Raw genomic sequence first — 24,963 nt, forward strand, 5'->3', positions numbered from 1 at the left:
GTGGCCCGCGGGCTGTTTCCGGCCCTTCGTACAACATTTTGTGGCCCTGCCCTAGAGGAATCTTTTTTGTTTTGTTTTGTTTTAGTTGTTTGGGTCACACCCCCCAATGTTCAAGGCTTCCTACTGACTTTGCACTCAAGGATCACCCCGACATTGCCTCCTGTGGCCCCCAGGTAAATTGAGTTTGAAACCCCTGTCCTAAAGGGTTGTACTTAACAAATGCCAAACTGAAAGAGGGACTCCGTGGAGAGTGGAGAGAATTAAAGGCAATGGATTTGGAAGATATATTTTGGGGTGCAGCCTGACTTTACCAATATTTTATGTATGCCAGGAGTGAACTTTGGGCTTGGGATGCAAAGAGAGACATCAGCAGCCTCCCCCAGGAAGCCTTGCCTGCCTTGTTTGTACTTCCTACACCTGACATTTCAACTGTTCAACTCATTTCCTTCTGAAGATATTGTAGACTCATAAGCTGTTTTCCACCTTGTACATTATTTCCCCAAACTGTAATGGGTGATGGTCATAGGATGAGGGATGGGGGAAAGGGGAGGGGGTGATAGGTTTCAAGGGTGTAATCACAGGTCACCTGTGAGCTGAGCTAGACTGAAGCTGAAATTCCTGAAATTCTTAGTCCCCAACAATCAAGCCTGATCTGAAGAGAGCATACCCCAGACCTTGGCCCACTCTTGCTCTGTGTGTTTGCTCCTCAACATGGGGCAGGGAGGGATAGAGGGAGGGCTAAATTCTTCACTGGTACACAGGGTGTAAGATTCTAGGGGGTCACTGGCTCTAGGCCACACCCACTGCCCCAGCCATTTTAGGCTGGGGACCTAGCTCATTCCCAGCCTTGCTAATGGGAAAGTAGGGTAAGGCAGTGCGAACAGGGACCCTGTGTGAGAGAAAGGACCAATCCACCTGCTGCACTGAATGCTTGTGGCTGGCCTCCTTCTGCCTGGCATCCTGCCTTGTTTGTTACCTAGCCCAGGTCAGGGGGAGTTTGATGGCTGTTGGATAGCAAGAGGGTGGCCAAGGCTCCCTGAATGAGAAGGAAACAGACAGCTCCTCTGGGTACATCCACTGGCGGCTGTCTAAAGCTGAGGGAAACCTCTGAGAGCGGGTGCACTGTTCCTCCTCCACAGGCACGCCCTGTGATGACATTTGAGGAGAGCATGACCTTAACTTCTTTTCAGGCCTTCTTCACTCTGCAGCCCTCCATGTTTCCTCCTGATGAGTGGAGCAGGAGGGGGAGGAGAGCTCCCCAACCCTCCAGGTTCTTACCTCTCCCAGACAATTGCAGTTTTGTTGCCAGCAATGATTTTGTTCCCCAGGAACCTTTTAAAGGTCTTTTTTTTTTCTTTCCATTTAAAACACCTTTTTTTTTTTTTTTTTTTTGCCCTGGAGGGAGAAAGGGAAAGAAAAAGCTAATAAAGCAATTTCCAAATGCCGAGCACTTGGCTCTAAGCCTGTGGTCTGATTGCAGCTCTGGCCTGACCGTCAGTCAGGCTGGGGAAAGGGATGGGAACCACTGGGCCCTAGCCTGGGTCACTTAATCGCTCTCCCTTTGTTCTTCCTCTGCCCCATCTCCCTTTCTCCTTTCCCCATCCCTCAGTTCTCAGATTCCACCTCCAGTCTCAGGCTGGAGCTCCAGGGCCGAGCCAACCCCTGCCCCCAGCCCCAGGCGCCTTTCTGCCTCTGGGCCAGAACACTCAGTTCTCCCTCTCTCCTCCCTTTCTGCTCTGCTTTTAAATTCATTACGTCTTTTATTGCTCGCGATTGCATACACTATTTCTATTGCCCTGGAGACTGGAGTGGTTCAAGCGGGAAAGACTCACAATGTGGATTTCATTAACTTTACTGCCCATTTCATCTCCCGCTGGGGTTGGGGAGTGGGCTTTCTGAGGGGACTGGGCACCTCTCTGCCCCTGCACACACACCCCCCCCAACAAAGCAGGCTGCAGTGTTTGTGATGTCACTCTCCCCTTCTACTACTCCTCTCATTTTCATGCCCAAGATGTGGCCACGGGCCCATTTCACAGGTGGGGCACCTGAGGCTCGTTCCAGGAGCCCATTCGTGCAGCATGGAGGCAGACTAAGTGGGAGGGGATGAGACAAGGTTAAATCAGGACTGCTGATCCCCAGCAGCCTACATCCCTGCTCTGCGCTGCGTCCATCCCGCACCCCCACTCCTTCCTCCAGCTCCATCCAATACAAAAAGACTGGAGCTTGGCCATTCAGCTCCTCCTGGCAAATGAGGCAGTTTTATAGGCTTTAGAAAAACACTCCAATTGTTCCTTCAATTACCCAGAGCAGATTGAATATATTAATCTCTCTCTTAACTGGAGTGAGATTTGCTGCTGCCCTCCCTTCCCCCAGCTTCTAGCACTGGCACGTGCCAGGAACAGCCATCCCATCCCTACCTGCCCCGGCCCCTGGAGCGCAGTAGGTCAACCTGGATCCCAGTAGCATGTACTGTAGTGCCTTCCCCCACATGTATGCATGCGAACATACATGCATGCACACATATAAGCACTCACGCATGCACAAACTCACACACACCTGCGCACACAAGCACACGCTTGCATATGCACACGCATTCACGCATACACACATGTGCGCATGGCAGTTGGCTGACAGCCACCGTGCATTTCTCTATCAATGTGCATTGATTTTCTCCTCTGCTGCTATTTAGACCAGGCTGTTCCCCAAGTCAATGTGATCATGAGGTGGGGTGGGGCGGGAGAGGAGAGGGACGCAGGCCGCAGCTCTGAGCCTTCTGCTCGGTGACAACTGCCTGCAGCTTAAACACGCTGTGCCGCAGGCAGCTGAGCCCCTTAAAAGCTACCTGAGGTTTCCCTTTGTAGCTCGTTTTTCTTTTATTTCAGGGGAACAAAGGCGCTGTCAAGACGTTTCCAGAGGGCGCCGTCACCGCTTGGGCTCTGAGGAGAGGCGGGGCTAGCCCCAAGGAAGGGGAAATGAGGGACATAGCTAGCTCCCCTGGCCTAGAGAGGGGCCTATGGCCTAAATGTGACCACAATGACCTGCAGGATCCTGCTGGCCCCTCCCTCTTCTCCTGAGTGGCACTGGGAGCACAGGTTGATGGGGTGCTGAAGTAGCCACAAAGCATTGTGAATGAGAGATACCTCCAAATATACGTGCATAGGAAGGACCCATATTTGTTTCCTTACACAAGTCTATTCCTTTTTCTGCCTGCCTGATTTCCGAGTAGTCTGTATTTTGTTATTGCCTTTGGAGTCCTGTCTGGATCAGTACCTAGAGCTCAGTGGGGGTACTGAGAAGTTCTGGGTTTTTCCAGATGAAAGTGAGAGTCAGGCAACCTGAGGAACGTTAAATCAGTCTCTTGCCAGTAGCTGTACAGCCGGCAGGTTCTGCAGCTTCCCTGGGCCTCCAGCCCTGCAGCAGTCAAATGGGTCTGGGCCTTGCCTGTGGCCCCCAGAGCTGAGAAGGGGAACCCAGTTGGTGTAGCCTCTCCCAACCCACAGCACAGGGGCTACTTGGGAGTCTGAATGTCTGCTAGTAAGGCACATGGGTTCTGGGCCTCTGCATCTGGAAAAATAACCTTAGGGTATTAGAGAGATAGTACTGGAAGTAGTGTTTGCCTTGCATGCAGCTGACCTGGGTTCAATTCCTGGCATCACAGAGGGAGTCCTGAGTGCAAGGCCTGTAAAGCCCTGAGCACCACCAGGTATGAACCAAAGAAAAGAAATGAAATAAAATTTACCCAGAAGAGGGCTATTGGGAAATCTGGGGTGAGGGACTAGGTGTCCTGGCAGGGAAACTGACCCAGCCAGGGCCATAACATGGAAAAAGGCTGCAAGAGCAGATTGCAACTGAGCACACAGATGGGTCTGCCATCATCCCCCGTCCCTTCCCACCACCCCTTTCCCCAGCCAGAGCTGTCACTGACGCACACCTCCTGTGAGTAGGAGGTGAATGTGTGTTACATGAGCATGTATCCCATGTCACACTGAGGGATGAGATAGAGGCAGGGGCTTCCCAGCTCCTGGATCCAGCCCTAGTGAACAGCTGATGCTATACAGGAAGGTACCTGGGTGCCTTCTTAGCTCCCAGCTCACCTTCATGGTGAAAGAGAGCCAGGAAGGGTCTTGTGAACAGCCTTGAAAACGTTATGTGTCTTCAGCACAGCACAGATTCTTGTGCTCATAAGACACACAGACACACCTGTACTCCACAAAGAGATCAGACTGAACCACCAGCAAACACACATGGAACCGCCGTGCTGGCCTACACTTCCACTGGACTCTCCAGGCTTTACCTCAGTACAGAACCCCATGAACAGTCCTCACCAGAAGACTCAAGGTACTGATGAATGTGTGTCTTGAGGTGGGACACACCTCTGAAGAAACCATTGTAATGGAAGGTCTAAGAGAGAGCGAAAGGTTGATATGTGCAAGGACCTGGGTTTGACCCTTAACATCATATGGTCACCCAGGGACTGCAGGGAATATCCCCTGAGCACCCCTGAGTGTGGCTCCTCAAATAGCAACAACAAAATGAATTTTGAACAGCAGGTGGTGGGGAGGAACTGAGAAAGCAGGTTTATTGTCTTCAATCTAGCCCTGGTTAGGAGCTTGCTATGAGGGTCACTGACACACCCCAGCCTGAATCCCAAGATGTTATGCAAACTATCAGGATATCAGGAACAAATGAAACCATCAATGTAGACCCTCTCCCTCCCATTTCTGAAGGAGATGGAGGATGAGTATGTCAGAAGATCTTCCTACCCTGGAGTTCAATAATCCCTTCACTTTCAGTACAGGTCATCCATTCACACCCATCTCCAATCTACCCACCTATCCATCTATTCATTCTCCCATCCACCCATCTTTCCATCCATCTATCCATCCCTCTACCCTTTATCCATCTCGCCTGTCCATCCATCTGCTCCATGTCAGACTGATTGAGGGATGGAGGATGAGGTTCTTCCCCTCCAGCTCAGAGCACGCATCTGCCACCCTGTCCAGCCGATGGTTCTGAGGTGAAACGGCGGGTAAACAGCTCGAAGACAGTCAGGCTTGTGGAAATATTAGCTTTATTCGGTGGACAAGACTGAAGTCCAAAGACTCAGCATAAGTTGCAGCCAAAAGCCTCTCACCTTCCACAGACACTTGTTTTTATCCCCCAGAATTAGGTACCACCCAATGGTGGGATCAGATATCACCCAATGGTGGAAGCAAAATCAGGTACCACCCTAGGGTGGGGGCAGAATGCCAGGTCACACCCTAGGGTAGGGCACAATCACCGATCAGGGTAGGGTCAGTAACATAATAATCCCAAAAATATTTACATACACAACATGTCCCCAGTCCTGGGTAGACAGAGGAAATAATTACTAAAGGACTAGAGGTTTATGAAGGCTAGTAGGGATTGAGGAAGAAGTAACTGGCATGGCAAGGAGGGCATCTAGGCCAGGCTTGCTATATATAAAAATAAAGGCAGTTCTGGTGGTGGTGGTGGTGGTGGTGGTGGTGGTGGTGGTGGTGGTGGTGGTGGTGGTGGTGGTGGTGGTGGTGGTGGTGGTGACGACAAAGAGATTGGAGGTTGGTGTGTAAAAACATTACATTACTCTGCATTTCCCAGCTGCAAATGAGTTACATTACTTGGAGCCAGTCATAGTTCCTCATCAGTACAATGGGCAGACAGTGCCCAGAAGATGTGAGGCTCAGCAAGAAAGGGAGGTGGGTGGTGGGAATGATCTGATTCATATCTCAAGTATCAGGGGGAATAAGTGCTCCCACTTTAAAGATGGGTGCATTCCAAGAGAGGGTGAAAGAAGTCTGTAGGGTTAAGATCAGGGCAAGCAAAGGTATGGAAGCACACAGGTATGGAAAACAGTATGTGTGGGAACAGGAAACAGGAAAGAAGAATGGATTGGAGGCACATTTGTGGGACTGGGGAGCAGCAGAGAAGATGGAGGGAATAGGGGCTCCGCTGGCCTAACACTTTGTTCTCCCCTCCCTAAACCAGTTTGCCCTGAAGCAGAGCAAGTGGGAGTATCCAACATTTACATCTGAGGCCATGGGCAGAGGAGAATTTTCTGGAGCAGGAAACTGAGACCCCAGAAGAGGAGAAGGTGTTGTCCAAGCCTTCCTGAGTCCATAATAAAACAAGATTGGGACCCAGGCCTCCCCTAGCAGGCACCCTAATTGGTGGTGGTGGTAGTAGGGCAGTACAGTTGCAAAGACCAGCAGCTTTCTCTCCAGGGAATCATGGACACGGCTTTCTGGGCAAGGAGACAGGATGGTGGGGAAGTGGCTTAAGGAAACAGATCTCTACTCAGAGGTCTCATGTCTTCCCATTCCTGGTTTGGCAGTGTTAGATTGACCACCTGCCCCCCACCACCAAAAAAAAAATCTCTGGATCCTTTGGGAGAAGTACTGAAATATGATAGGTGGTTGCTGGTTCAGAGACCCCAGCCAATACACCTATCCTGACCCACTGTAATTGGCTGATGCCACTTAGAAGCAAGCATTGCAGAAATAGCCCAGCCCAGAAAGAGGCCCCTGCACACCCCACCTTTCAAGTGAGGGTAAGTTAGAGTCAACAAAGTGCAGCAGAGACACTTGAATTCTGATTGAGGCTTGATTTCCAATTCCTTCACATCTCCTAGAAATTCTGAACCCAGACACTCACTTCTCTGACCATCTGTTTTCTCTCTTCTACCTGGCAACTAGTTAGAAAATAATTACTGGAGGGCTTCCTAAAAAAGAAGGGCTTCCTGAGACTTTAAGGATATAGGTGGGACTTACCTATAGATGTCTTCTTTCTATTAAAAAAAAAAAATGGAGGACCAGGACTCATACACCCAGCAAGATAGTTGCATTGATTGGGGTAGACTGAGAGAATATTACATGCTTACTAAACACATTTGCTATATTCATGGGGTGGGGTGGGGGTGTTGTCCCAGCCAGTGACAAGGATTGGGGAGCTGGTGTTTAGGGGACAAGAACAGCTCAGAGGAAGACCCAGAAGCTTGAAGAAGCTGAATTTCTTCAGAGTACTCGGAAGTTCTAGAGTTAAAGGGCTGTTGGTGTTGGGGTCACATGAGGACAGAAGTGCTTATGCCCAGCAGGCAGGAAGTTGCCTTTGAGGGGGATGGCAATGGCACTGAGGAGGGTTTGATGGGAAAGGGGGTGCAGGCAGTAGTGGATATTATTTTAATCTTCCTCTTAAAGCATAATTGCTTTTCGTTGGCGGGTCTCTGGAGGCGCCCCCCAGTCCGAGATTTCCTGCACGAGACAGGCCGGCCAGTGCCGCACTGCATTAATACGCTGCAAATGTGATTTCATGGCATCAAATGAGATTAGGGCCAGAGGCTCTGCTCTGTGGTAGAAAGGCAGGCAAGCAGGCAGGCAGGCAAGAGCAGCAGAGCTGAGCAAGGAATCTCAAAGGAGAGGGAGGGAATAGAAGAGTCCCAGGCTCACCAGGCAGGAAGAAGTGGTTTCCGGTAATAGGAGTCTCTGGAATCAACTCGGGTGCTAGGGCAGGGACAGAGCCTGAGGCACTAAGGGTATGGTCCCAGCCATCTCCCCTAGCCCCAAACTCTCTATGAGGAGACAGAGGATTATGGAGATAGACAGATGCAGGTTCTGCAGCTGAAAAGCTTGGGTCTAAATCTTGATTTTTTGAGGAGACTGAAGATAGTACAGCAGGTAGGGTGCTTGCCTTGTATGCCAATCCAATTTCAATCCCTAACATCTTATATGGTCCTCTGAACATGCGAATACTGATGCACTACCAGGATATTGGGACCTGAATTCTGAATAAAGAGGGACACCATTTTGTAAAAGCCACACGGCAGGCTTCTTCTTAAGTTCTAATAGCATTTTGTAAGGACCACATGGTGTGAACCACATGCTAGGACTTCACAAGCCTATTTTCATAGACCTTGCTTCAGTCTACCTTGCCATACCAGGTAGCATATCAGGGAAGAACAAGGGAGTAGTAGGAAGATACCCCTAGACAAGAGCCAATCATTTTAAGGATCATCAGAAAGCTGGAACCTCTCTATATCCCTTCCCTATATAATTCTCATCATGATCTTGGGCGGGGCTCATCTCCTTCAGGGGATGGCCCCTGGCTGGCCAGGCTGGGGGAATCTTGTTGGCAGATGGATTAAAGTGTTAAACTTTATTCCAGTTGTATGATCTACTCTGGAACCCTACTTTCAGGAGTGATCCCAGAATGCAAAACCAGGAGTAAACCCTGAGTACCACCAGGTATGACTCAAAAGCACAAAGCAAAAAACAACAACAACAACAAAACAACAAAAACACAACCCCACCTTGATTCTATAACATATGCACACACTCTTCCTTCCATTATCCCTGACTTGGCCCCATCTGAGTGTCCACTTAATGTGTAGGGGTGGGGGGTGGGGGGTGGGGGCTAGACTTAGCATCTGGGAGTCACAGAGAAGACTGCCAGCCACAGAGCTGTTGGCTTAATTGTTTTCATTCCTCTTCATTTCTTTTTTGATAGTAGTGTTCGTGATGACTGGAGTCTGGACACATGGGGGTGTTTTGCTCACATGTTTTTTAGAAACGTTGGGGGCGGCACCCTCCTTTAGCTGCTTGCTATGCTCTTAAGTCATAGGACTCTGGAGAACACATCCTAAGTGGCAGTACCACCAGGAATAGGCTCAGCATACGTGGGGCAGTGCCAGGGATCCAACTCACAGCCTCCATGTAAAAAGCAGGCACTTTTCCTCTGGACTATCCCAGAGGGGGTTCATGACCCTAAAGTATAGGGCAGAGACGCTGAGATCTGGGACTCTAAAAGAGGAAAGTTAGCCTGGAGAGGAGCATCAGGGAGAGGGTCTGGTAGTCTAACATCATTACACTTACCTTCCAAGAGGAAACTTTTCCTCTTGATTTTTTGGGGATAGGGAAAGCATGGATTTGGGACACACCCAACAGTATTCAGGGTTTCTTCCAGGTTCTATACTCTGAAACCACTCCTGGTCCTGCTGGGAATTTGAACCAGGATTCATCACCTGCTAGGCAAGTGCCTTAACCCTTGTTAAGGGCCTTTTCCTCTCCAGTGTCAAGGTGATTGTTATCAAGTGAATGCAAATGATAGCCCCCACAGAGACTAGCTGGCTGCTGCTTCTCTAGCAGAAAAAGCTCTGACCTACCAACTTGCTTTCTTTATAAAAGAGTCTGACTCGTTCCTGATCCCTGGCAGTGGTCCTCAAACTATGGCCCGCGGGCCACATATTGTATTTGTATCTGTTTTGTCTCTTCATTGCAAAATAAGATATATGCAGTGTGCATAAGAATTCGTTCATAAGTTTTGTTTTTACTATAGTCAGACCCTCCAATGGTCTGAGGGACAGTGAACTGGCCCCCTGTTTAAAAAGTTGGAGGACCCCTGAGTGTTGAGTGTTGAGCTGGTCCAGACCCAGCTGACCATGGCCCACAGTCTGTATCACTGCATTCCATATGATATCTCATTGTTGGCAAACCCTCTGACCCTAGCTGCCGCCCTTCTGCCCATCCAGGATCTGTGTATATCTTCCAAAACCTCACTCTCTGTCTATGTGTGCCACTCCAAGGCACTCCAGTCAGCTGGCCAGGCAGAATGGATGCTGATCACCTACCAATAGCAGATCTGGTCCCCAAGATTTTTTTTAGGGGGGGTTCACACCCGGCAGCACTCAAGGGTTACTCCTGGCTCTATGCTCAGAAATCACCCCTGGCAGGCACAGGGGACCATATGGGATGCCGGGATTCGAACCACCGTCCTTCTGCATGAAAGGCAAATGTCTTACCTCCATGCTATCTCTCCGGCCCCTGTCCCCAAGATTTTTAAGTGCTCCTGCCATGAAAAGGAAAGGACGTAAAAGAGCCAAGTGAGACATGGACCCAGCCTGTGCCCTACCTGAGCTCATCTCTCCTTCAAAGCCCCTGTCCAAGGGTTGGGGAGGTGATGCCAAGCCATAACATTTGCTTTGCAAGTTTAAAACCCAGGTTTTGATAAAAAATAAAATAAAATAACCCTTTAAGACTGCAGGTATGGTCTGAGTCTGAAAAAGGTTCTAGGTGCATTGCAGGGCATTGACTTAGCCTGTTGGGACCTGAAATGTGTATTCATGGGTATTAGTGACAACATACCTTATCTGGGGTCTCTGTATCTTCCTGCCACCCTGAGAGAAATATTGCAGGAATGGGGGCCAGCACCCTCTCCCTTGTCTGGGAATGACTTTCTTTTTGGGCCCCAGGGCTCAGATTGCCTCTTCCAAGATCTTTTTGTGAAGACTCAGGAGTCCCAAGTAGTATTCAGCAGCTCCTGGTCAAGTCTGTCAGTAAACATGAGGGGAAAAGGCTACGATACTGCTGAATACCTGGGCCACCTGCATGCTGCTTAGGGGCCCATCAGAACCACTCCCAGTGTTGCTCAAAGAACCACTTGATGCTGAGGATCAAACCAGGTCCAGGTGCATCACAAAGCATGTGCCCTGACCCCTGTACTAATCCTCAGTCCTACCCCTCTCCCTACCCCAGACCTTCAGGACAGTCCCAGTAGTAGATTGGTACCATGTGTTTCTCCCCCAGCCAGGCCCACATGTACAGAGAAGGGTCATGATTAGAACTCATATTCTAGCACATAAGAGATCCCTTACAGACGTCATACCCTTGGGGACAGGAGGGGACAGGAATCTCCCTTTGTCAAGGCAGCAAAAACCTGAGTGCTGTGCGTGAAGTTGGCATCAAATTCTCCCAGTCCCTGACAGTGTCTGAAGGGAACACTTTGGGCAATCCCTTAAGGTGGAATGCCTGTGCCCCATTCTGAGCTGTGTGCTTTGATATCTCGATCCTGGTGCCCACCCCACCCCTCACCATCTTGATTCCTCACCCCTCAACCCCTCCAAAAACCTATCTCTTGGATTGTCAGTCTGTCCTAACCAGTACCACAAAGATACCAGCCAGCTCCCTAGATTTGTTCCTATTAACCCATTCAAGCTGGATTTGGGGGTCCTAGAGGAAGAAGGGCTGCTGGGAAACCTGACAAGGATCCATATTTTATTCATTTGATCCATAGCTTTGGAAGTCATTTTATTAATTTATTTAGGTGGGCCACCCTAGACTCAATGCCAGGGGGCTGTTCTTGGAGGTGCTCAGGGAGCCATGTGGTCTGGGAATAGAATCTAGGCCTCCCACATGTCAAGCACATGCCCTTTGAGCCATCTCCCAGGAAAATGGTTTACAGCAGGGTAGACTTCACGGTGGGGACTGATTGGGTCTGTTTATTAGCTTACTATCAGCTACTTGTATTCTTTTATGACTTCTGTCTTTCTGACCACACTCAAGTTTGAGCACTCGCCTCCTAAAGGCCAGTATTCAAGGGACAAGAGTTGATGACAGAAATATGAGTTGAGGGCCGGAGAGATAGCACAGAGGTAGGGCGTTTGCCTTGCATGCGGCCAGTCCAGGACAGACCTGGGTTCAATTCCCAGCAACCCATATGGTCCCACCCCTAGCCTGCCAGGAGCAATTTCTGAGTGTAGAGCCAGGAGTAACCCCTGAGCATTGCTGGGTGTGGCCCCAAAAATAAAAAGGTAGGAAGGAAGGAAGGAAGGAAGGAAGGAAGGAAGGAAGGAAGGAAGGAAGGAAGGAAGGAAGGAAGGAAGGAAGGAAGGAAGGAAGGAAGGAAGGAAGGAAGGAAAAGAGTTGATTAACCTGAGAGTGAACTCTTTTTTTTTGTTTTGTTTTGTTTTGGGGCCACACCCAGCGGTGCTCAGGGGTTACTCCTGGCTGTCTGTTCAGAAATAGCTCCTGGCAGGCACGGGGACCATATGGGACACCAGGATTCGAACCAACCACCTTAGGTCCTGGATCAGCTGCTTGCAAGGCAAACACCGCTGTGCTATCTCTCCAGGCCCCATGAACTCTTGTCTCTCCTCCCACCCCCCTCCACCTTGTTTCTCAGGCTGAGGCTTGGAAGTGAGAGAGCAAGACAGAAGTCAAGGCCATGGCAGAGCAGAAAAATCTGTCTTGAGGCCAAGGTTAATGGCTCTGAGGAGGAGGATGGTCTGCTCCATATGCCTGGTCACAATCATTCTTCTTCTCAAGAATATATGTGGTGATAACCCTGATAAGTCCGTTCAGGGAGTCATTGACTGTCTGTTCCCCATCCCCTTCTGTGACTGGACGGGTTCAACATCAAACACATAGACCATGAGGATAGCTCAGGATTGAGGACAGGACAAAGAAGGGGTTGCCAGCACCCACAGTTTGCTCCCATATGTAGCCCAGCATGTGCCTTTTCTATTTATTACCTGATACAATTTCTGCTGTGTGTGTTTGGGGGGAAGAGAATCCTGTAGCAGGCTTGTCTCCAAGGACCCTGCAGTGTCCCCTCCACTGGGTATAAGGGGCTGGGCAGGCAGACCAGGGGCCTCTCCCACTTCCAGGCCTCTCTCACTTGGCCCCAGCCCCCCCAGCCAGTGGGCACATGCTAGCAGCTTTACCAGGAGGCGCCTGGCTGGCAGCTGGCTTCATGCCTAGAAAGGCAGCAGGAACAGTTCTTGCCAACATCACCAACCCCCAAGCGTTATTTCCAAGAAGTCTGTCCCAGATGGAAGGTTTTGGAGGGAACCTCGGGCCCTGAGAACCTCCCTTCTGGGATGCCAGGGACTATAACAGATCCTGTCAGTTGTAAGGGGCTGGTACCACCTTCCAGGGCCTGGTATTTGATATTAGTCACTCTCCTGGCTTCTTTCATGGCAGAAACCTTGGGTTGATTCCTGAGAGGACTGAGTCCAGAGATTCCCCAAAGCCAGAGAGCTCAGGAAGAAGCAGACTGAGAAGGAAGCAGGGCCTAGGAAAGAGAAGAGCTGAGAATGGAGCAGTGCCGAGGACAGTCCAGGGTTGAAGATGGGTGAGGCTGAGGCAGACTCTAGGCCCCGAGGATGCATATATGTGATGATAAAATGGTAAAAAGTCTCTGAAGCCTGTGAAGGGAAGGCTGAGCTATCCCCCCTTCCACCTCACATCTTTCTTCTGAGCCTGTCAAAGCCATGGGGAGGGATACTCAATACCTCTGCAGATAGTGACAAGCCTTCCTGGGTGTGGGATGGGGGACCCTAAGAGATGTTGAAAGGAGATTGTCCTGGACTGGTACTTCTGGATGGGGGGTCATGTTCTCATTTTTAGTCTGTTAGTTTGTGACAGAGGAATGGTACTGGATGTGTCTTGGTGTTGGCTAGAGGAATGAATGAAAATACCGAGTAATAAAAATGATCAAACATAGAATTAGAAAGATAGAAACATTCACTGAGAAATAGGAGAGAGGTCTGGAGAAATAGTACAGGGAGTACTTGCACACAGTTGACCTTTATTTGATTCCTGTAATCACCACTGGTTAATCCTCTGAGACTAGTTGGATTCATATCTGAACACTGCTGGTTGTGGCCAAAAAAACCAAATTAACAACAATATAAAAAAAAAAAGTAAAAGAGAAAGACACTTCCCTGCAAGGAGGAATTTACTCTTTCTCTGGGCCTCAGATCACATCTGTGTGGTCTTCCCACTTGAGGATTTCTCCAGTATACACAGAAACATTCACTTTTACACACATACTCACAGACTCATATTCTCATATGCATTCACATTCATGCACATGTATGAATACACACAAACTCACACTCACATGCTCTGAAAGAGCCTGTCCTAGAATGGAGTCTGATTGCCCCACCTTCAAGCCTCTCTCCAACCTCCCTGACTCCTTGCTGCCTCCTTTGTCAATCAGCCTGTCCTAGACCTCTTCTGTCCACTGTCAGCACCTTCGTGAAGCTTTCTGACTTGTGTTCTGGTTCTACCCAGGCTTATTCTCCCAACCCTCAGGTTGCCTCTTACTACTGAAAGACCTAGGCTGGCTCCTGCAACAGCTGCCTCTAGTAGCTCTCACAGTGCTCTGGACAGGGACTGCACACTGTAGTGTGCTGGAGGATCCCAGCCAAGGAGTCCTTCCTTCCCAGACCCAGGGCCTACAGACAAAGACTAGGCACCCATCCACTTCAATGAATACCTGGAGCAGGTAAGACATGGATAGGAAACAATCTGTAAACTGTGAAGTGTTGTGAGCATGAAGTGGACAGGGCCCAGGGGAGATGAGAAGGCCAATTGCAGCATCTCAAAAGCAGGTGGAACTGAGGGCTCCCAGGCTGTGGACTAGGAGGCAAGATGGCTTGAAAGGTTCAAAGCCTGTCTTTGAGAAAGAATGGCTCCAGGCATGGGTACTTAGGGATCCTGGGCAGGAACTAGGAGGTGGAAGGAGAAATGTGGTCAAAGGTGAGTGTTCCTCAGGGGCCGGAGTGGTTACATGCCTTGTGCATGCTAGCCTAGGACGGACCTCGGTTCAATTCCCCCAGTGTCCCATATGGTCCCCCAAGCCAGGAGCAATTTCTGAGTGCTTTGCCAGGAGTAATCCCCGAGCGTCACCGGGTGTGGCCCAAAAACCAAAAAAAAAAAAAAAAAAAAAAAGGTGTTTCTGTCAAGAGAACATTTAGTCCTGGTTCTCTCCCAGGTCTCTGAGACCTTGAGCACATCCTGGAACAGAGACCCTCATGACCACCTGTCCCCCTCCAGTGGAGAGGACATCACAGTCATGCTGCATGAGGCCATGGATCTCCCCCACTGCAAGGATGACTCCGTACCCAGCCCCTTCGTGGCACTGTGAGTAGTGGCAGGCCTGGGATGGGGTGGGGTGCTAGAGCTGGGACTGTGGAGGGATAGGGGAGGTGACTCAGCAGGGGAGGGGCTCTTTACATGTGACATGCCTTAGACCTACACATGTAGCCAGCTGTAAAAGGGACACAGCTGGATCCTATGTGGATCCCAGGCCAGACCAGTGCCATGCTCATCGGCCTCATTTCTGGAAGGACCTCCTAGGTTACAATCTCCATCTGGGCTTCCTGGGAGATGGAAGAGACCTCTTGGCTCAGGCTCCAGGAAAGCCCCAGTTCCCTTCTACCGAATCCCTTTGAGCCTTCATTAAAATCTTCCTGGGCCTGCACACCAGGTTTTCCCACCTTTCCTTCTGGGGAGGACATAGTCTTCTCCCCAACACCTGCAAAACCTTGTCTCAGCAGTTGCCTGCAAGCAGCCACCAGGGGTGAGCTCCTAATCCAGGGCCCCACTGTACTGTTGTGCTTTATATAAATTATTAGGGTTCAATTTATCTGGCTTGATGAATTCCAGATCATCTCTGATATAGAGATGCCTGAGCACAGAGTCAGAGAATCCAGGATAGCACTGAGGTCAACCCTGTTACTATAACAACCCCTACAGCCCACAGAGTGGAGAAAAGGAGATATTCAACACAATGAAGGCCAACAGGTGAAATGTTCACTGGTGAAAAAGACCCCGGTTTCCACAGCCCCCTCCCCCAGCTCCATTTCCCAGCCAGGACAGACAGGTGGCAGAGAGCAGGCTTAGCAGGAGGCTGCTGCCATCTCCCCTCAGCTATTTCCATAAACCAATTATCACTGATCATCTCCGGAGAGGGAGGTGCTGCCTATCACCAATCCCTTCCCTGGATGGCTGCATGGGAACCAGGGGGGCTGCAGGATCCTCTGCCTGCAGGAGACTTGCACCCTCACCCCGTTGCTATAGGAACATGCCTGGGGTGGGGAGCCAAGCTGAGGGAAGGGGGAGCCTGGGCTGCACCCATCTCCAGCCCTGGGAGGGTGCTTGGGCGAGCAAGCTGCCACCAGCTCAGGAGTGCTAACGAGATGCAAATGAAAGCAGGGGGGATGGCTTCTGGGAATGAGGGCCCAGCTGGCAGGGCCTGAAAGGGGCTTTCAGTGCAGATCCCAGAAGCCTACCAAAAAAAAAAATCTGATGTCCAGAGCATGTCTGATTCTCAACACACAGCACACGCACTTTACTCTCTCTTACCTTTTCCTCACAGAGAATATTACAGTGTTTAAAATTAGGTTAAATTGGGACCAGGATGTGGCTCAGCAGGAGAGCACATGCCTTGCCAGAGCTTAGCACTGACTTCTAGTCCCAGCACCAAAGAACTATATTGGTACCTAGATGTGACTCAGCAGGAAAGTAGAAGCATGAGACTGGGTCCCATCTCTGGCACCAGAAAAAGGAGAGATCTGCTCAATCAGTTCGCGTGCATTCCAAAATGTTCTCTTAGCCAGAGGAGGTAGTGCAAAGGGCCAAGAGTGCATGTCTTGTATGCACAAAGTCTCAAGTTCTGTCCCTGGCATCATGTGCCACCCCTACCACCAACACAACTGACTGTAAAGGCCAGAGTGACGGTACAGCAGATAGGGTGTTAGCCTTACACAGGCAAATCTAGATCCAAACCCCAGCGCTCCATATGGTTCCCAGAGCCCTGCCAGGAGTGATCCCTGAGTACAGAGTCAGGAGCAAGCCCTGAGCACACTAGGTGTAGCCTCCAAACCAAAAACAAACTAACCAAAACATTTGGGTTTAGTCAAAGGAACTCTCACAGCATGTCCAGTCCTATTGGCTAAGTATCAGCTAGAAGTGGCCCTCTGGCTCTCCTGAGCATTTCTTGGTAGGTTCCCCCTCACCAAGCTTAAAGGAAAACCATCTCACAGGGCAGAAGTGATAGTACAACAGATAGAGCACTGGCCTTGCTCATGGCAGATCCAGGTTTAAACTTCAGTACTAGCCCCCTGAACCCACCTGGAGTGATCCCTAAGTGCAGAACTAATGAGTTCTAATCACTTCTAATCACTGTCAGATTTGTCCCAAAAAACAAAAATAGAAAGGTGCTGCATCTTTTTTTCCTTTTGCCCTCAGCATGGTCTCCTAGCTGGTTCTGCTCTTTGCTAGCCCACCATGATATCTTTTCCTTCAGACTTGGGTGTGCTACCATCCCGGAGATGGTAGTAATTAGGGTGCAATTAGGGTCAGGAGCACATTTGTTTGCTCACTTTAAACAAGTAGAATTCCAGAAGGGTATGGAGTGTTTTGTTTTATATCTGTAAAGGGAGAGTTCAACTAATTTGGGCGTCTCTGCCCTATGCCATCAACTTGCTCTGACTTGAAATCTCCCTCTTCTTCTCTTTCTCTTTCTCCCTTCCTCCCCCTCTCTCTCCCTCTTCTCTCTCTCTCTCTCTCTCTCTCTCTCTCTCTCTCTCTCTCTCTCTCTCTCTCTCTCTCTCTTTCTCTCCCCACCATCACAACTGTCCTATCTCCATAGGCATCTCATCCTGTATCATCTCTCAGGGGGACTCTGCCCACTAGTCTATTCTAATCAAAGTGCTTTCTCTCATTCTCTTTCACTTGTCCCTTCCCTCTACATCTCTATATGTGTATCTCTCTCCTCTCCATATGATCTCACCCCTGTCTGATGACAGCTGTCACATTCTTTTTTTTTTTTTTTTTTTTTTGGTTTTTGGGTCACACCTGGCAGTGCTCAGGGGTTATTCCTGGCTCCAGGCTCAGAAATTGCTCCTGGCAGGCACAGGGGACCATATGGGGCGCCGGGATTCGAACCGATGACCTCCTGCATGAAAGGCAAACGCCTTACCTCCATGCTATCTCTCCAGCCCCCAGCTGTCACATTCTGTCACACCCATTCAATTTCTGCCCAACTTACATCCCTTACTCTCTTCCCCTCTCTCCATATAAATACCACTTTCTACCAGTGCCATCACCTTTGCTCTGGTGCTTTTCTTCTGCTCTGGAATACTCCAGCTGGCTCTTAGGCACCCTAGTTGGTTCTTAGGCATCTTTTTCAAAAACAGATGAAAGTCAGAAACCTTCAGCATGATGCAGCAGGGACTGGCTGAGTTCTGGGGTGGTTTCTGGGGTCTTCCAGGGAATTCCAGCATGGAGTGGGTGTTGGCCAATCCCTCCAGAAAGTGCCTTAAACAACTGCCTTCTAGGACTACTTCCAGGTCTTTTGGCCTTAGGACCCAGCCCAGAAGCTAGAACAGACCTTCCTCTGAACTAGTACTTCCAGAGGCAATGGATAGGTGCCAGAATAGGATGAAGACCAGTCTGGACCCCCATGTCGGTGACTCCTGGACCCACAGGCCAGGCCTCTGAGCAGGAGGGAGGGCAGGTCTCAGTGCTGGGCCAGGTATGCTGGGTTGCTCAGGGCTCCAATCTGGGTAAATGTCTCTCTGTTAAGGTAACTAGAGCCCAAATGGGCTCTTTATTTCCTCTCTACCCAAGACATACCCATGCCCCCCCCTCTGCCAGCCCCATACCAGACCCAGGAGTTTTCTGTAGTGAACTAGGTCTCGACCAGGGCTCTGGGGCCTGAGTACCTGCCTCCAGTCAGACCTGTCAGCCAGAGCCCAGCAGGGAGCAAGATACCTGGGGTCCCGGACAGGTGGGGTCTCCCCAGCAGACAGGAGATGGGGAAGAGGGCAGAGGAAGGACCACTAGTAATACCTGACTATTGGCCAAAGGCTGATAGACTGCTGCTGGCTGGTGGCTGCTACCCTGGTCTCCTGTTGCCCAAAGTTCATGAGCAAGGACTGAGCTGGCTGTGAGAAAGGTTAAGATGTTCCCTCAGAGCTCCTGTGGTGCACCTGACTTAGGCTAGGAAGTTACAGATCAGACTGGGGGGGGGGGTGCTCATATTCAGAGGAGTTGTAGCTTCTCTTTGTCTCTCTATCTGTCTGTCTGTCTTTCTCTGTCTCTGTCTCTCTCTGTCTCTCTCTGTATCTGTCTCTGTCTCTCTGTGTCTCTCTGTCTCTGTCTGTCTCTGTGTCTCTGTCTCTGTCTGTCTGTCTGTCTCTCTCTCTCTCTCTCTCCCATAGTACTGTGGTGTTCAAGAACTATTCTGACTCTGTTGCCCAGGAGTGATGTCTGGGCATCAGGGACTCATATGAGATGCTAGAAATGGAACCCAAGTTGGCTGTGTGCAATACAAGGGCTTTCGCTACTACCCTATCGCTATAGCCCTAGAAGCATTGATGTCTCTTGGGTGAGCTCAAGAAGCCAGGCCCAGCTTGAGACTAGCCTTGATCACACACTGATTATGACCTACCACACACACAGCCTAAGTACACACTGAGCTGGGCCAAGGTTCTGAAAATAGGTAATGGTCTCAGTTCTTGGCAAGAGAAGTTTTGAGATAATCTCCTCACATGCTTATCACATAGTTGCAAAGGTGTGTGTTTGTTTTGTCGAATTTCATCAGCCCATTCTGTGAATAAGGAAAACATCCCACTTAACAGATCACATTACCCAGGCTCAGAACATTTCTGTATCTTTCCCAAAGCCACTGCATTACTGAATACCCCAGCTGGATCCAGGATTTCCTAATCCAAAAGTTATTTAAAAAATAAGGTTATTTCCATCTCCCTCGCTGCCATAATCCTCACAAATATTGGCTCCTTGGAAAGGGACTGGTGGCATCAGGGTCTAAGACCAACTCCAGAGACCCAGCTGGCCATGAGTCTGAGCCACAGGATTCAAATGTGAGTGACCTCTGGGCTGATTCCAGAAGCAGGAAGGTTGGAATCAACACAAAATAATAGTGACCGGGCCGCAGAACCCTGAGGGCCAGAGAGAAACCACAATAGAGAAGGCTCTTGCCTTGCATGCAGCCAACCTGGGTTCAATCCTGGACATCCATTTTGGTCCTCTGAGCCTCTTGAGTGCATAGACAAGAGTAAACCCTGAGCATTGCTGATTGAGTGTGTGTGTGTGTGTGTGTGTGTGTGTGTGTGTGTGTGTGTGTGTGTGTGTGAGAGAGAGAGAGAGAGAGAGAAGTAACATGGTACTGAACAGGATGCTAAGGTCCCTCCTGAGCATGTGCTAACTCGCTCCTCCCTGTGTGCTGGCTGCAGTTGTGCCCTGAGGACAGGCTGCATGGGGACTCAGAAGATACTGAGAGCCAAGATTTGTCAAGGTCACATGACTGGGGGGGTGACTCTACATCTGGCCTCTGACAGAGGCCAAGGCTCCTTTTTCCCACAGGGTACCCCAGGAAAAGCTTATGGGAGGGGGACTGTGTGGAAGGAAATCAGTCATGCCTCCCCACAGATGCTGTGTTCTACATCCTCAGGACTGTCTCCACACCTGCTCTGAGCCAAGTTCCCTCGGAGCCTCCAAATTCTTGTGGAGTGAGAACGTCCTGTTTCCCAGAGTTGTAAACACAGCTGGTGTCCATGGTTTGAAATGGGACTGGCCTGAGACGAGGACCCCAAGGTAGGGTGGGGACACAAGGATTCTTTCCAGATGTTTCTCCAACACCCTGCCCAGGGCCCCTGAGGCCTCTTATGCCTGAAACTCTTACTCAGATGCTCAAAATACAAGTTCTGCTCAGGGCACAGAACCCTGAGGAGCTGCCTGAGAGGGCAGGCTGAGTAAGGAAGTGGGGTCACAGGACACAGAGGCAGGTGGCAGCCAGCAGCCTCCTGTGGTTCCATCGGAGTCGATACAGATAGCTGGCAGGGACCCAAAGCCTGAACCAGGCATGGTCCTCATTCCCCAAAGCCTGAGCCAAACCTGGCCCTCACTCCAGCCTGTCTGCTTCCTCTGACTTGGTCTGGCTTCATCACAGTGGCTACATAAGGAGGACCATATGCTACAGGGAGCTCAGTTGGGAAGCTCAGCTCAGGCTTCACTTCAGTTCCTTCTGCCTTTTGTGCTCCTATAGACCATCATCCCATCTCCCTAAGCATACACACATATTCAGAGTCACAGACACACAAGTCACACAGCCTCATGTGGGGCCACACACAAGCATTCAGAGCCTCTCACAGTCATACAAGTAGGAGAATTCAGGGGATACCTACAGGGTCAGCTCCAGGTCTATCTGTCCCATGCCAAGGAACTGTAATGGCCTCAGGTTGTGGAGCTTTTTGCAAGAGATGATCAGATCCCAGAGTATTCAGGGAGAGCACAAATCTGGCAGAGCTGAGGCCTGAAGTTCCCACCAAGATGAGCCCTAGGCCAGCGACCCTCAGCAGAAAGGCTACAGAGCCAAAAGTCTCGTTCCCATTTCCTGAAGAAAGCAGAAATTCCCTTCCCAAGATGATTCCGTTTTCAGTTGGCCAGACCTCGAGTCTGACTTGGCTCATGTCACTGGATTCTGGGTCATGGGGGAACCAGACCCTGCAGGAGAAGTCCATGGCAGTGGCTCTTGGCCTGAGAGGTCACCTCCTCCCAGGGTTTTCTCTTCGCATGGAGCTTCTACACCCCATGGGAGCTGTCTGGCTTCCACTCTCACTACCTCCACAGCCCAGCCTTGGTTACTCCTTCCACACCCGGCCCGCCTGGAGTGCTGCTGGATCACTATTAGCGATTAGTGCTGGTTCATTAGAGTCTGATTAATGAATGAGACCAGGCCGAGAGCACATCTTCTGTAAGAATAACGAATCCACAGGCTCCACTGCGTTGGGGACTGGTATGGCCATGAATGGTAGATGTAGAGAGGGTACAAGCCCACCAAAGCCTTTTCATTTAGATTTTGTGCTGCACCCAGTGGTGCTCAGGGGTTACTTCTGATTCTATTCTGAGGGATCCCTCCTCTCAGGATTGGGAAGACTATATGTAGTGCCAAGGATCAAACTGTCATCAAGCGTCTTAACCTGTACTGTCTCTCTGACCCCAGCCGCATCTTCTTGCTCCACCATGAAGGGGGGAAAGGAGAACTTTGCCAAGTCCACAGTGGGCCCAGGCCTTATTTCCAACTTGCCTGGCCTCAGAAGCATCTTAAGGGTTGCAGACTGTCCAGGTTCATGTGTGTGTATGTGTGTGCAGGTGTCGAATTAAATATTAAATATAGGGGCCGGAGAGATAGCATGGAGGGAGGGCATTTGCCTTGCATGTGGAGGGACGGTAGTTTGAATCCCGGCATCCCATATGGTCCCCTGAGCCTGCCAGGAGCAATTTCTGAGCATAGAGCCAGGAGTAACCCCTGAGTGCTGCCGGGTGTGACCCAAAAAACAAATAAAACATATTAATTATAGTGTCCTTGATGGTGGTGGATGATGGTGGATGGATGGTAAGGCTGTTCTCATCCAGCCTGGTTGCCTGCACCCCCTTCCATCTGGCCAGTCTGAGGGTTCAGGATAGCAGCGAGGAAATGATCCACAAGCAGTTGTTGGGTTACTGATCCTATCCTAATCAATAATTGTACTCCACCCTAGGATGTGACCTGGTGATAGTATATTGGATTATTTCTTACTTGGTATTCTGCTTGGGATCTGATTCATGTCAATAAAAGCAGGGGTCTGGGCCAGAGAGATTGCACGGAGGTAAGGAATTTGCCTTTCATGCAGAAGGTCGGTGGTTCGAATCCCGGCATCCCATATGGTCCCCTGAGCCTGCCAGGGGCGATTTCTGAGCGTAGAGCCAGGAGTAACCCCTGAGTGCTGACAGGTGTGACCCAAAAACAAAACAAAACAAACAAACAAACAAAGGCAGGGTCTGCTGAAGGCAGGAGCTCATTTCTTCTGTCTTCTTCCACTGAGCTGCACTCCATCTTAGGAACAAAAAGCTTCTGTGATTTGTATTCCTTGCTTGAGCACTGGATTTCCTGAACCCATTTTTGTACCTCTTCACTGTGTGAATTATTTCCTACAGGTCTCTACAACTGGAACTGTTCCCCCTGTCCTAATAGGACAAGGGAATGGGAACTGCCTTTCCAGTCTGGGAGCTCGGTGGGAATCAAACCTCAACCAATCTCCTAGAGAACATGACACTTCAGCAGTCAGTAGAAGTTAGGAGACATGCAGCTTTATTAAAGGCCCTAGCCACCATGTGTGGCTTCTTTTTTTTTTTTTTTTTTTTGGTTTTTGGGCCACACCCGGTAACGCTCAGGGGTTACTCCTGGCTATGCGCTCAGAAGTCGCTCCTGGCTTGGGGGACCATATGGGACGCCGGGGGATCGAACCGCGGTCCGTCTCCTAGGCTAGCGCAGGTAAGGCAGGCACCTTACCTCCAGCGCCACCGCCCGGCCCCCCATGTGTGGCTTCTAAGCTAACCTTCTAAGCAGTCTCCTTCCACTGCTCTGCATCTAATCCTGTCTCTGCTCTCAACTTCCTGCTTCCTTCTCCCCAGGCTTCTCTTGCTGCTTCTCTTGCTGAATCTCCCTCTGAATCTCCCTCTCTGCCCCTGAGGCAACCCCTTTGTTACCTTCCATAGACTCCTCCCAGCTATGGGATGGTCTCCCTCTCCAGGTGAGATAGGAGAAAGTTGAAAGGAGGGGTAACATACAAGTACATCTGCATAGCACAGACTTATGGAAAGAAAAGGGAACTTGCTATACATACAGTTGCCACATTAACACTGTGACCCTACAAGGTTCATAATCTACATCTGAGAAGTGAAGAGGTAGAAACCTGTGCCTTGTGCTGCTACCACCTCTATCCTTTCATCTCACATCCAGCCTGGGATGTGGACAGAGTTCCTGCTCCAAGAGGAAAGCAAAGCTGCCTCCTTCCATCTCCTTTGTCCTCCTCCCTCCTCCTCCTCCCACCTTCTCCATCTGTCTCCTTCCTCCTCTATCTTTCTCCTCCTTCCTTTCCCCATCTGTGCTGGACTGGTTTCTTCTCCCAGTTGGAGACATCCCACCCAGGAGGCTGCCTGAAGGCAGTGCAGGGGAAACACACACTGACCCCTCTCCATGTGCACAAAAGAGGGGCCAGGACAGCTGCAGGGCATCTGAAAAGAAACTCAGTCCCACCCTGCTGGGGCTGCCCTCCCCCCATGCCGGATTAAGTCTGAGTCCCTGGACAGCAAGCAGCCTGCTTCTCTCTCCCTCCCTCTATGGGTAGGAAGAGGTGCCCATCTTGCAGCCTGCCTTGAGGCCCCCATCGAATCATTCCCAGTACTCCATGGGGTCTGGAGGTGGGAAGGTCCTAGCACTCAGCCTCCACTTGCCCAATTTGGGTTAAGGGCACAGAATGGGAGTAGGAGCAGGGAGAAAGCTGGTCTGTGTCCTGTCCTGGGGAGGCCTGAGTCCCCTGCCCAGCTTCTATAATAGCCTCCCAGCCTGGAGGGTGCTTAGAAAAGCCATTACTCTGACAGCTCCCTCCTGCTAAAAGCATCCCCCTCCCCTGGGGCTTCCCCCCTGCATTATTTCCTCTCCAGCTCACCTAGCCCTGACCCACCTCTTGCTGGAGAAAGGCAGAGGCAGACTTAACCCTTGCTCTTTCCTAGCCAAGCCAAATGGCCAGGAGCCCTGGCCCTAGGAATCACCACCCTACCATCCCACCACCCCACCACCACCACCACTGGGAATTCCTCCCAGAGATGCTTAGGAAGAGGAGGAGGGAAGTCAAGAAGTGGAAGGTTGGGGTGTTCTTCTCCTAGTCAAGCTCAGGAAGGACTGAAGACCCCAAATTATAATGCTAGATTACCTATTTCTCAGGCTCAGGCTCTTCAAGATATGAGACTCTGGGTGCCCTAGGTGGTGTGTGGACACAGAAGCACCCCTCTCCCTTCACCCCTCCCTGCACTCCCCTCCAGCTCCCACCATTCTACTATCTCTGAATGTGTATGAGAAGCTGCTTCTTGGGAATGACTTACCATCATCCCTGAGGGGTGACCTGGTCAGGAGGCCTCTGTGTTCTGGGGCCCTGAAACTTACATCATTTCCCTTTTCCCTTTCTTCTTTTACCCTTTTCTTCATATTTGCATTTATTTTTTTATTTGGAGATTAAACCTAGTAGTGCTCAGGATTTACTCTCCCTGTTCAGTGCTCTGGAATCACTCTTGGCAGCACTAGAAAATTGAGCCAGGGTTAGCTACATGCAAGGCCATATGGTGTATTGTCTCTCTGACCCATCTTTTCACTTTAATTGTAGTTCTTCCAATGACAAGAGGTGTGTCACTTGACTGCCAGCTGCCCTGTACAGACATGTGGGTGGTGGCAGGGTCAAACTCAAGGCCCCAGGCTTCCCAGCTTGGAATCCTTGGCATTCAATGCCTCTGAGTCCTCCATACTTTCTAGGACTTCCAACTG

At 50.3% G+C, this 24,963-nt stretch overlaps 1 protein-coding gene across 1 annotated transcript in view; it reads left to right on the forward strand.

Moving 5' to 3' along the window:
* Nucleotides 1–24,963, forward strand: part of CCDC33 (coiled-coil domain containing 33) — a 107,453-nt gene that overhangs the window by 10,598 nt on the left and 71,892 nt on the right. The window contains 1 exon segment of the mRNA XM_049768781.1: nucleotides 14,569–14,717. Coding sequence (XP_049624738.1) covers nucleotides 14,569–14,717 — 149 coding nt within the window.

Source organism: Suncus etruscus, chromosome 1 (assembly GCF_024139225.1).
Source record: "Suncus etruscus isolate mSunEtr1 chromosome 1, mSunEtr1.pri.cur, whole genome shotgun sequence".
In the NCBI taxonomy this organism is placed as follows: Eukaryota; Metazoa; Chordata; class Mammalia; order Eulipotyphla; family Soricidae; genus Suncus; species Suncus etruscus.